Source organism: Enoplosus armatus, chromosome 13, assembly GCF_043641665.1.
Source record: "Enoplosus armatus isolate fEnoArm2 chromosome 13, fEnoArm2.hap1, whole genome shotgun sequence".
NCBI lineage: Eukaryota > Metazoa > Chordata > Actinopteri > Centrarchiformes > Enoplosidae > Enoplosus > Enoplosus armatus.
Window position 1 is genome coordinate 16,313,479 of NC_092192.1, and position 12,235 is coordinate 16,325,713.

Genomic DNA, 12,235 nt, shown 5'->3' on the forward strand with positions numbered 1-12,235 from the left:
ATGTTTAATTGTCATATTTGAGACTTTGGGATGGTGTACTGATTTCTGCCTCAATGAAACTTCAATACTGTATCACTTTAACATTAGTGATTATTTTATCAATTAATCTCTATCAATGTATCACTTCAGTGCAGTCACTCTATGTTCTTTTTCTCTATTTGATCACACTATTTAAACTGTATTCCAGGCTTGGTTGATGTAACACAACTAAGGTAAAATTCAATAATAGACAAAGGGGAAAAAAATGGCATTTCATTTATTCATTTTGGCATTATTTATTACTGTGCAAAACATATTTATGACTTATCGGCCGGCAATAAATCATGCTATTTACAATAGTAAGCGCATAGATCAACCTATAAACCCCTGACATGCACAAACAATGGTAAACATTGTAAACAATCGCCAATACAGAAAGCAACGTAAGGAACATAGAAATGGTCACTGTTTACGTCTGTGTTGCCAGACTCAATCTGTCTATTGCTTTCATGGAAAACCTACACTAAATAACAAATTAAGTCATACCATTATTCATAGTATCTTACAGTTCATTCTTGTAAACATGAAAAAAAATCCATGCCAGCTGATCAAGGTTCTAGTATATATGTCAATAAGACATACCCCTCTGGAATTACACTTTCACATCTGTTTTTTTACACCTAAAGAAGCATTTCTGTAATGGAGGCACACACCATTACAATACATAAAAGGTGTCTTTACACTTGAATCCTTAAATCATTCTGGTATTGCAACGATGCCCTCGGAGTGTGTGTTCATTCAGAAATTCAAAGAGCTGCAGGTTCCTGACATGAGTCTTTATAACGCGAGCTCTTATAGCGCATGTTGGCAATGTGACCAAACCATTTTTAGCTCTCTTCTCATGAAGCCCTCTGACAGGTCTCCTTTTCCAACTACGAGTCACCACTGCATCATGGTGAAGGTTATAGGCCATTGTGGCTGTGCAGAAAAAAAAGAGATCAAAACGGCGACTCCCAGCATTGTTGTGCCCTGGTCATGCCTCTTTTAATTTGTTCATACGTCACAAACATCACAATGTTCCAGGACCCTAGTCGCAGGAAAGAAGGCATGAACCTAAAGGAGACAAAGGAAAGGAAAATAAAGAAGTGTCCTAAACAGGTTATCAGGTTATTGCTGTTTGCAAGCGTGTGTTTACCCTTTATAGAAGGCTGTAGCTCCTTCATGTCTCAGCATGGTGAGAGCGCAGCTGATAGCGCTGCTGTACTGGCCAGTGCTTGAATTCATGAACCTTGTTTTGACTACATCCACAGGAGAAGCCACTACTGTTGTGCAGAAGCCTGCACCAAAGGCAGCAGTGAAGTGGCACGGCAGGTTGTCTGTGGGAGAACAGACGCTAAGTCACATCCTTCCACAACATTTGATATTTTGTATTAAGAATTTGGATATATAAGAAGTCACTTGGAGAAATATCTGCAGTTATTTGTTTCCTTTACCAGCTCACCTGTCATTAGGTCGTACTTCAGGATGAGTTCTTTGATCATGTCGTAGGTCACTAGCTCTGCACAGTTTACAATGGCATTACGGGTGATGTTGGGCATACAACCTAGACGAAAGGAGAGGATGGTTACTTCAAAACCATGGTAAGTATGATGCAATTCATTTCAACTTCGAAGTAAAAATGGCAAGCACCTTTCCAAAGGCCCCGCACTCCCTCATCTCGGGCAATCGTCTTGTAGGCGTCCAGGGTGCTGTTGTATCTCCTCCCACCATCAGCCAGTCGTACCTGGGCTTGGAAACGCACCTTCACTACATCTGTTGGTTGCGCAAAAGCCACAGCCATGGCTCCTGTGGTGCAGCCCGCCATGAGCCGGGTCACTATCCCAGCACCTGTGCAGCATGTGTGTATTAGTCACAGTGAAGCAGTAGGAGAGAAACAACCTTGTTTGTGTAACGCAATGACACTCAGGTTATGAAACTCACTCTCAGTGCCTCGAGTGTAGAATTGCTTCATGGAGTCGTAAAGACCGATTCGGACAGAGGCGAAGCTCATCTGCCTCTGCAGTCCTGCCACCAGTCCATTGTAAAGACTCCTGGGCCCCTCTGTGCGCACCATGGTGGTGATGGTGCCAAACACTCCCCGATACTTCATGGCGCTGGCTCCTTCAGATTTCAGAGACTCTCCCTGGATCTTTTCAGTAGGATGACATTCAAGGATTGTTATCAGCAGGTTAAGAAATGTTTTGATAAGACATGAACCGAATCTAAAGTTAAAATGTGTCACGCCTTGTTAAACATTGTATCTAACCTGTAGCCTAACTTTGGCGGTATCCAGTGGAAAGGTAACGAGGTCAGCAATGCAGGCTGCAGTGCCCGCTCCAAAGAACTTGACTGCCGCAGAGGGCACCATGTCGTTGGGTTTTATGCCAACCATTTCTGCACCTGGGGTGATGACGTAAATGGAAAAATCTGCTCTTAATGCTATTTGCCCCTGACGTCTGTGTATGTCACACCACACACACACCAAAGAAAATCATTACTCAGGTCAACAAGAACTGTTCATATTTTCTCTATGGGTAATGAGATTTCATCATCTTCATTTGCTCTGATTATAACATCTACAGACCTACAGTAACTGTGACAAAACCTGTACTAGTAGTATATTTGAAGTGTTCATGCTAAACATTGTGCATACCTGTAAGCGAGGGTGAAGAAAGCTTCAAGTTTTCTCGAGAAGTACACTAGTCTTTGGAAGTGGTTCTGTAGTGGGAATGCCTTGGGCCATAAACTCTGCTTGAAGTGAGTCAGCCAGCGTACCACCACTCACTGAAAACACAAGCATTTATCATTTACTTGAGATTCAAGGAGAATTTGTTTTGTATTGTATTGTTGGTTTCATGCATTTTTTTTAATAGTTTTATCATTATGACAACTGAGTGATATGCTTTAGGTCAGAGGTACAAAAGACAATCATGCAAACATTTAAATATTTTAAAGATTCAGATATTTATTTTTTATATTTTTAAATTACTACTTAAATATCAAGTGACATGGGTTGAGTCTGAACCCATAAAAAATCACTCTTATCTTCATGTAAAGGTTTACCTAAATAGTTCTCCAGGAAAGTTATAATCCGGCACAGTGGAAAGAATGTACAATCCTTGAGGCAGTTAGTCCCTTTAGCGTCCTCGTCGTGCCCTTTCTGTTCACTGTAGAAGAAGCTCCTGAATTTATAGGCACCTTTTGCACATGACTGCGGGGCAGTCTAACAAGTTGTACACACCTGTTATGTGTAGCTCATGTTTACCAGAGTCTGTGAGACACAGTCGGATATTTGAGCACTTGTTGATCTGGTCCTAACAGTGTCATTATGGTAGCCTGATATGGACTCGTGCCCTATGAGCACGTCTAAACATTTCTATATTTTCACATCATTTCACAGCTGATTTCACAATAAAACGTAACTTGCTGTCAATATTATTTATTTCAAGTTTTAAATCCAGAGCTCGGCTTTTACAAAAAATTTCAACTTCAACACGTGGGGATACGGCTCATATTACTACACTGACATCAAGGAGCTTTCCTCATGTTTCTATTGGTTGGTATATGCAGCCAATCAGACAGGGAGGCCTGTCTGGATTCCTTAAATGTTTTCATGGGGCATTTGAGTGGCTGACAAAAGTTCTGGGGTGGGTAACATTTACACCACATCCTTTTCCCTCCTCCCTGCAAGTGATAAAGTTACGAAATGTTCCGGACAAAGGAACCGCCATGCTTCTCAGCCAATCCATACAATGAACGAGGGTGGGTGGATGCACATAGCATCTGCATGCAATCTGTACGCACCGAAAGAAAGGACTGGATGCTGAATGTAAAGTGTTAGAGAGGAGAGACACTTGGAGTATTGGAGTGCGTGCATGTCTCTACACATGTGACTTTCCATATAAGCTCCAGGTCATGGGCTCAGCAAGCTTACGTCAAGTCATGCGGTTGATGCAAAACACATCTAATGTTTCATCTGCTGTTGCATGTGTCAGGATATTGTTCTATTCCCCAAAAACATTTTTACATTGTAACATGCACACCAGTGTCTTGAGTATTTTAATAATGTATAGACATTACTGTGTACAGATAAAAATCAAGACATATGGAATATGACATGATAAGTTGTTCATGTAAACAAGGCTGAGGAAAAGTCCAGCCTCTGCAAATAACCTTTGACCCATTTTCCACCAGTTAAGTGGCCATTGCTGGTTTTGTCTTTTAATATTTACTATACTTTACTTTTTCACTTAGTTTCTCTTGCAATTATTTTAATTATTAAGTTGTATTGTTATTATTATTATCATTAGTAGAAGTAGTAGTAATAGTAGTAGCAGCAGTAGTACTATGTTCTTTTTAAATAAATCATTCAACAGAAATTAGTTAAGAGAGAACATTTACATTTTAATACTTGTGATGTACAAAGAAAATATAATGACACTGGGCCAAGTGTCATTTCAGCTGCATTTTAAAGGTTAGATCCATGCATTTCCTTTTCGTTATTTTGTCTAATTTGCAAGGCAAAGATGTGAAATGGTTAAACCTGCAACTCAGCACCCTCAAGAACGGTTCAGAAGACCACCTGCTTTTTCGACCCGCCGCTAAAAACAGGTCCCTGAGTACACTGTGTGAATAACCTGTAAACATCACGCTGGTCCAGCTTCAACCAGCCAGCAGTGACCTCCCCCACACCCACTGAGCAGACAGACTACTGTCACCACTGTGTTCTCCTGCACTCTGAATACCATGAACCTTGAATCAGTGCTGTGAAACACTATAAATAAAGTCAGCCGCTGCGTCACGTAAAGGTTAGTGGAGCACAGAAGTACGGCCCACCATGTCTTCACTCACAGGACCATTTGCATGGGAACTTCTGTCTTAACTTAATTCCTAGGTAAGGGATGAAGGAAAGGACACTGAACCAGCATGACTGTGTTCCCTGAGTTCAATTGTTGTTTTCAATTTTAATTTGATTTTATTAAATGTTTGCTAAGTACCAAACCAATCCATTTGTACCATATTCAAGCTTTTTGACATAAACTATTTCACAGCACACTTGAAGAGATATTTCACCGGGACAACAAATGGCCCCAAATACCAGGAATGACTCAGCTGTTTGCTAATTGTTCACACTTAGCTTTGACTGGCATTGTCAGTTTCAATGTTTTTATTTCAGCTTTCACTGGAGGAAACAGGAAAAGGACACACACATTGTGTCTGTGGTTCCTCGTATATTTAATCACACGACATTTCTTGTCTTGAATGATAATATGAAAATGCATAGAAATCCAACTGCTTCCAGACTAACACTCAGGATGGTACGTAACAGGTTCTGATATACATCCAGTCTGTCAGAACAGGATGTTTATAAGCCATAGTTGGCTGAGGACATAAGTGTGCCTCTAACGTTCGGCTGCATCAATAAATAAACTGTCTATAGTTAAACACTAAAATCTGTGAAGATTATCCCAAAATATCTAAGAAAATTGGATCTACACCATCATAAAAATGTTGTGATTATAAAAATAATTTTCCTGAAAGAAAGCCAACATCACCATAGAAAGGATAACATTCACATGAGAAGAGAGATAAATAAATAAAAAAGATATGTCACCCAAATTTCCAAAACACAGTGAGCTTGAATGATATTGTCAAACACCCTGCAACAACACAATCACTGCAGAGGGAATGAGAGAAGGTATCCCAATCGACATGTCATGTAAGATCACTGCCCAATGATCGATGAAGGCATCTTTGTCCCAGTGTTTAAGGTAAAATTGTACGTGAGCAACTATGTTCATTCACCTTCACCTCTTCCTGCCCTCTCTTGTGACTCTCCCAATCAGATTAGCGAGTCTGCAACTGTAGACGATCAGCTGTCCCAACCATACGTACTCTTTATGTAACTGCATTCACAAGTCTCTCAAATGTCTCCTATTGAATAGCAGTGTCTCAGATTACAGGACTGAAGCTGCAACTTCAGTCAGTGTTAGCTGAAGCTGCAGTTTCCAGTGATCATAACCACACCTTAATGCCTGTAGATTTATTTCACATCATTATTATTTATTATTAATGTGACTATTATTGGATATTTCTCAAGGGGCCACAGACGCAAACACATTTTGCCTAAGTCTAGTTCTAAAAACTAAATTCCCCATGATGCAACATGATTGTGTTTTCATTAGACCCTCCGTGCAATAACACCCACATCTTTCAAACTCCACACCTCTAGTTTCTAACACAGGCCCCTCTGTTACACATTTGTAGTCTCCAAGTGCCCCTTTAAGTGACTTCTCTCAGCTACATGGTACAGAGTGCACTGCTGACACCTTGTGCTTAAGAGTATTGCATGCCAGAGGATATAACAGCTTAGCTCAAGTGTTGATGTTGTGATGTCATTTTATTACTTATTAATGTGGTAAATGATAGCATCTCTGTGAAATATGATTTTTCTGAGTTTGCAATTTCTTAAAATGTTCTCACTTCTGTCCTTAGACAGTTCAATCACAGCATATCCTTAAATCAAGCCAAGCAGCTCTCCATTATTTGGTTTTAAGAAATAATGACCAATGTGCCATGGTTGGCCAAGAATGTGCAGGATTTCCTTGCAAACAATTGTAACACCAATTGACTTTCTGGTTGTGATGTTGACCGAAATCACTCATATTTACAGTTTTTTAAACTGGGTCCCAGATGTTTTGTGAGAACCTGTGGAAAGCTTGAAATTTAGAAGACAGGGCTCCATGTATATTATTAAAGTCATTAATCAGACATAGTTATTTCTCCTACTCAGCTGAAATCTGCTCAATATGGTATGGTCAAACGGTTCAATGTTAAGAGCTGGCACAAACCAGACAAAACACGTAGTATCTAGGCCAGTGGCTGATTGATTTAAGGGGGATGAATCCTAAAAAAAATAATTCAAATTAAAGAATCTGAGAAGGAAAACTCACTCTTTGATTGAACTGCTGTCATGTTAAAGCGACACAAACAAAAAAAGGGGTTGTAAACCATTATTGTAGGTGAATTCGTGGTCAGTAGATGGCAGTAATATTTTAAAAGGTCCATGAAAACAAAACCAAAGAAGAAGAGGCCGACCCAAAATAATCTCAGCTGCACCAGCAGCAGAAGAAGAGCGCTAGCCATTAGCTTGTGGATAAACGTAGTAACCTAGCGTTAGCTGAAATTTATCCAATGTCTGGCTAGCGTCTGTGCAGGTGTCTGGGAAAATCATATGCTGCGAAAGAGAGGGAAGGTCCTACTAAAGAGTTCCTGACAGAGACCGAGCCCGCTTTCGACAACATGGAGAAACAGTTGCATTTAAACCTGTTAGCTTCCAGACCTCCCATGGCTGGTGGTTTTCAGTCTGGCTCCAAAATGAAAATGGGGTGAGTTCGCTATCATCTCGCTGTCAACTCTGCTGGCTGTCTAACGTTACATTTCATAATGTCCACCATCACATCAGTTGCTCTCTATCTTTACAGTTTGTTTAGGGACAGGACAGCTGAAGTGACCACATTAGCTATTTAAGCTAGCTGTTGCTACCAGAGTTGTGACCAACGGTGGCGGATTCATGTATATGTGGACATTTTTGATACAGCTAGTGTCTTTGAATATAACCTAAGATTTGTATATTCAGGTTAAACTCGGTATCCATTGATTAACATTAGCTTATATATATCAGGGTAAGAGTGAGCATTCATCACACACCAACAGCAGTGTCTGAAGATAATAGACTTAATATAAGATTGAGTAGTCTCCAAACATGGGTTAGATTGTATTATGAACAGGTCCCCCTACAGTTTATATTTACACAGCCTGTGTAGTGAAGTCAGGGCTTGTTATAGCTTGTTTACATCACCATGTTACAATGTTTGTATAAACAAGTTTATGTTATAGTAGAGATGTTACATGCCTTGACAGTGTTGTTTATTTGGGGTTTGAATGAAACAGTATCCAAGCTGTATCCAACCCTTTAAAAAGTCCTCTGTCTCTGGTTTCTGGTCAGTTAAATAGTCAACAGCACGAGCATTAGAAAAACTTGTACTTGTGTGACCATGTGAAAAAGCTTGTATCACAGAGCCAGTTTGTCATCTTCACAGAAACACATTGCAAAGATTTATGTCTCGCGCAGTGTGTTTTAATAGTCCTGCTACAATATGGGATTGGTTTACATTTTGCTTGTCTTTTCTTTTCCTTTTTTTAAAAGACCTGGACGGAAGAGAGATTTCTCCCCCCTGTCCTGGAGTCAGTACTTTGAAACCATGGAAGATGTGGAGGTGGAAAATGAAAATGGCAAAGATATATCCTTCACTGCTGCTTCTGTTTGTCAGGAGAAAATTCAGCATGAATAATTGAAACTTTGCTGTGGCAAACACCCAGAGCGTTCAAATCCAAATAGGTCATTCAGATTTAGCTACTTCTTTATACCAATGTGCTTACTTCAACATGATATAGAACATTTTAAGATAATCAGTTTAATACAATAACAATGTTTATTATCTTTCGATCAGCATCTACTTACTTTGTGACTCCTGCACAGCTCTGCTATATATTTCCTTGACTTCCTTGAACCTTTTCAGAATTTACTGCAGTGGTTCCCATGGTCCTGTGCTGCTCCTGCTCCATGGAGGAGGCCACTCTGCACTCTCCTGGGCAGTGTTCACTGTGAGCATGATAACTATAACAGAAACTCTGTAAACACACCAACATAGTGTGGATTATTTATGAAGCTGTTCTTTTATTTCAGCATATTAGCTGTACACTATTTGATTTAAATGGTTTCTGTATGTGTGTTTGCAGGCTGTCATATGCAGCAGGATCAACTGCAGGGTGGTGGCTATGGACCTTCGAGCTCATGGTAAATACAAGTAATCGCAGGACACAAAATTAGACATATATTATTTGTAGTTTAGGAAATTGAGATCTTCATGGGGATTTTTCTGTTTTGTTAGGTAGTATTCATCCCCTTTGAATAATGCTTTGCAAAAAATATCTGCACATATAGACATCCTGTGATTCTGTGTCATTCCCTGATTAAAGGTACTGCAGTGTAGATATTATAGTTACATTATGATAGCTGTTGATTTAAAAATATGTTGCTCACTGCTTCCCCCATGATTCTAGTTTTGCATGATATTGCAATGATTATAGGGTGATGAAATAAAACAGCCTTTATCAGGTTTTACTTTTGAAATTTCAAATTACAAATGGTGAAATTAGCTTCTCTCTCATCACTTGCAGGCGACACCAAAGTGAAAAATCCTGATGATCTCTCTGCAGACACGATGGCCAAGTAAGTTGCTGTGACAGACAGACACTTAGCCTTGCATCACAGAAAAATATGGGAACATATCAGGCACACAGACAGCTTTGATTTCTACACATTCCCATCTAAAGGCAGGGAATGTTAATGCTTTGACACTTTGCTGGTTTGAAATGTTTGGATTAATAACTGCTGTAAAATCAAAAAAGGGTTGAACGTCCCTAGTTCTCCCATTCATTATTAAATACAGTCTTTTTTCTGACTGTATACTCGGTAACAGTGACACACATGTTAGAAATGTAACAAGGTTAACAGGTTTTCCTTGCGTTTTCTTTCGAAAGGGATATTGGCAAAGTGGTGGAAGTGCTCTATGGAGAGAACCCACCTCCAATCATGATTATTGGACACAGTATGGGTGGGGCCATCGCAGTTCACACAGCCACTGCCAATCATATACCATCCCTGCTTGGCCTCTGTGTCATTGACGTTGTAGAAGGTAAGTGCTTGCGTTTTCTCAAAATAAGAGCATCATAAATATTTTTCAGTTTATGACCAAATAGCATGTTGCTTTTACTACTATGTTAAATTAGCAGTGGATTTATATGATAATATATAAAAATAACTGTATAGTATTAATGACAAATACTTTTTGTTAATTGCATTCAGGTACAGCAATGGATGCTTTGAACAGTATGCAGAATTTCCTCAGAAGTCGGCCAAAGACGTTTAAATCTCTGGAGAATGCCATTGAGTGGAGGTAAACGTGAAACAGTTAGTGATACTGCTACATCTCAGAAATATGACTGGGCCAAATGTATTCACTGAAACCAATAGCAGCCTTGTTGAAACCATTCACCATGTTTTGGACAACCTTCAGCTTGTTTTAATGTACACAAGTGTCTGAAACATTTCTTTTCCTTTTGCCTTCAGTGTGAAGAGCGGCCAGATCCGAAACATGGAGTCAGCACGAGTGTCAATGGGAGGCCAGGTGAAAAAGTATGTCTGTTCCGTTTCTCATTTGTACACCAATTCCTGCGTGTTTTTGTGTTTTATGTACTGTATGTTAATTTGCTCTTTTCTGACATCCACAGATGTGAGGAATCCACCAGCAGTCCAGGTGTGTCTAATAGCATTGGTGAAGGTATAATAGAAGAGGAAGAGGATGAAGACGTGGAAGAAGAATCTAACAAGAAAAGGATGAAGGAAGATGACCAAGAGGTCCCGTCTCTCTTACTCTTTGTCTTTCTTTTGTAACGTGTGTTTGTGAGAGGTTGAAAAGTTCCTAAAAAGGTTGATTTCGTCCATGCAGATAAAAAAGGAAAGCATCTTCACCTGGCGAGTGGACCTGTCAAAGACAGAAAAATACTGGGAGGGCTGGTTCAGAGGCTTGTCTGCCCTCTTTCTCACGTGCCCTGCACCAAAACTGCTTCTGCTCGCAGGTTAGATCTCTCGCGGTTTCTCACAGGGAACTTATATTGTTATTTGGTACTCCAAATACAGAAAAAGTGTCTGGGCTGGCAGTTTTGAAGGAATTTCAGGGCAGTCCCCAGTTTGGATGAATACAAATGATTCAAGTTTTATTCCAAGCTATTTTGCCATTGACTGCACAATTTCACCCCTGGCTTCATCCTTTGTACAGGAGTGGACAGGCTTGACAAAGACCTTACTATTGGACAGATGCAAGGTAAGGAGCAAAATTGAGAATTTATGCATAGTTTCCAGTTTTTTTCTCCACGTGTGATTGTTGTCATATAATGTAGAACACACAGACCTCAAACATATCCTTCATCTTTGTCCACAGGGAAGTTTCAGATGCAGGTCCTTCCTCAGTGTGGTCATGCTGTCCATGAGGACGCACCTGAAAAAGTAAGGGGTGTCTACCTGAACGTACACTGTGGGCTATATGTATTGTCCTATGACATTGTCCGAATTACTGTATGATACTTGATACTTGATATGTCAAACCAAATGCACTCGCCAAAATAAAATGTCAGACTTATTGTTGTTTGTAGTTGTCACTTCTTGATGCAATTTGCATGTCTGGTTTTGTGTGTTTGTTCAGTTGGACCTGTTTGATCCTGATTCAGTTTGTTGCTATATAACTTTTTCCTGTGTCATCTGTTGCTAGGTAGCAGATGCTCTAGCAACATTTATGGTCCGGCACAAATTCACCGAGTTTAAGGAAGGATACCTGTGGTAAGTGAACTTCCTGCCAAAGAATGTACCATACAAGATGTGTCAGCAACGTGGAAGCTGTTTGAGGTCATTATTTGTTTGTTTAAAAAACGATGGCAGTAATTGCAATAGCTGAGATGTTGATGCAGCATCCACAGTGTCTGATTCTGTCTAATAATTGTTAAATTATCTTTCCACAGCTAATTTCCAGTTTTCAGTTGAAATATAGCCAGCAGCCATAGAAGAAATGTTTCAAGATTCATCCACATCCTCGTACAATTTAACAGCAAATTAAGGAAAATATAACTATTATTATTATTATTATTATTATTATTATTATGTTGCTTTTGTTATGTAGATACTCTGCCTTTGAGCTTTGCCTTATTTTTATTTGAAAACACTGGGATTTGATTGTACTTTTCCTTTACAATATATTTTTTTTAAATCTCTGAGATGTAATGCTCTCCTGTTTTTGTTTTATTTTGAGTGATTGCGTCATTGTTAATATGTGTTTGTAATGTTTGAATTCAGAATTGAATTGAACAGCGATTAAAGATGGATGCTGTAAAAAATGTCACCCATGCTTGTATATTTGGTATGTGTATTAAAAGGACATCATGATCATTTTAAATGTGCTAATTTATTTAACACCGCATCATATAGCAGACAAATGTACTTGGTGTTTAGAATAAGTGACAAATGCATGTTGAGTATTTGTTCTAGTTTTCTATGATCTGCACAATAAATGTCTTAATGCGTCGAGACAGCAGAGTGGGC

General features: G+C 39.4%; 2 protein-coding genes across 4 annotated transcripts; one reads left to right on the plus strand and one right to left on the minus strand.

The window, feature by feature from the left end:
* Window positions 1-347: 347 nt before the first annotated feature.
* On the minus strand, window positions 348-2,410 carry LOC139295355 (dicarboxylate carrier UCP2-like). 3 transcript variants are annotated; one of them, XM_070917534.1, is made up of 6 exons: window positions 2,285-2,410; window positions 1,960-2,167; window positions 1,669-1,866; window positions 1,481-1,582; window positions 1,175-1,355; window positions 348-1,092 (listed from the first exon to the last, which is right to left on the minus strand). In XM_070917534.1, the coding sequence occupies exons 1-6, from the start codon at window positions 2,408-2,410 to the stop codon at window positions 978-980; spliced, it is 930 nt and encodes a 309-aa protein (XP_070773635.1). In that variant the 3' UTR covers window positions 348-977. The 3 variants fall into 3 exon arrangements, with proteins under 3 accessions (XP_070773635.1, XP_070773638.1, XP_070773637.1); XM_070917537.1 differs by lacking the exon at window positions 1,669-1,866; XM_070917536.1 differs by lacking the exon at window positions 1,481-1,582.
* A 4,752-nt stretch (window positions 2,411-7,162) lies between these two features.
* On the plus strand, window positions 7,163-11,844 carry ppme1 (protein phosphatase methylesterase 1). Its single transcript, XM_070917540.1, has 14 exons — window positions 7,163-7,406; window positions 8,228-8,321; window positions 8,593-8,685; window positions 8,821-8,878; window positions 9,262-9,313; window positions 9,625-9,779; window positions 9,950-10,040; window positions 10,214-10,279; window positions 10,375-10,501; window positions 10,593-10,722; window positions 10,923-10,967; window positions 11,085-11,149; window positions 11,412-11,479; window positions 11,659-11,844. The coding sequence occupies exons 1-14, from the start codon at window positions 7,321-7,323 to the stop codon at window positions 11,660-11,662; spliced, it is 1,134 nt and encodes a 377-aa protein (XP_070773641.1). The 5' UTR covers window positions 7,163-7,320; the 3' UTR covers window positions 11,663-11,844.
* The last annotated feature ends 391 nt before the right edge of the window (window positions 11,845-12,235 follow it).

Bases quoted from the DNA above. Each gene is read 5' to 3' on its own strand.
- LOC139295355 (XM_070917534.1), bottom strand. From the start codon at position 2,410: ATGGTTGGCATAAAACCCAACGACATGGTGCCCTCTGCGGCAGTCAAG. The intron at 1,867-1,959 runs GTGAGTTTCATA...CATGCTGCACAG, and splicing joins CTACACTCGAGGCACTGAGA to GTGCTGGGATAGTGACCCGG. The intron at 1,356-1,480 runs GTGAGCTGGTAA...GTTCTCCCACAG, and splicing joins GAAGTACGACCTAATGACAG to ACAACCTGCCGTGCCACTTC.
- ppme1 (XM_070917540.1), top strand. From the start codon at position 7,321: ATGGAGAAACAGTTGCATTTAAACCTGTTAGCTTCCAGACCTCCCATG. The intron at 9,314-9,624 runs GTAAGTTGCTGT...TTCTTTCGAAAG, and splicing joins TCTGCAGACACGATGGCCAA to GGATATTGGCAAAGTGGTGG. The intron at 10,502-10,592 runs GTCCCGTCTCTC...TCGTCCATGCAG, and splicing joins TGAAGGAAGATGACCAAGAG to ATAAAAAAGGAAAGCATCTT.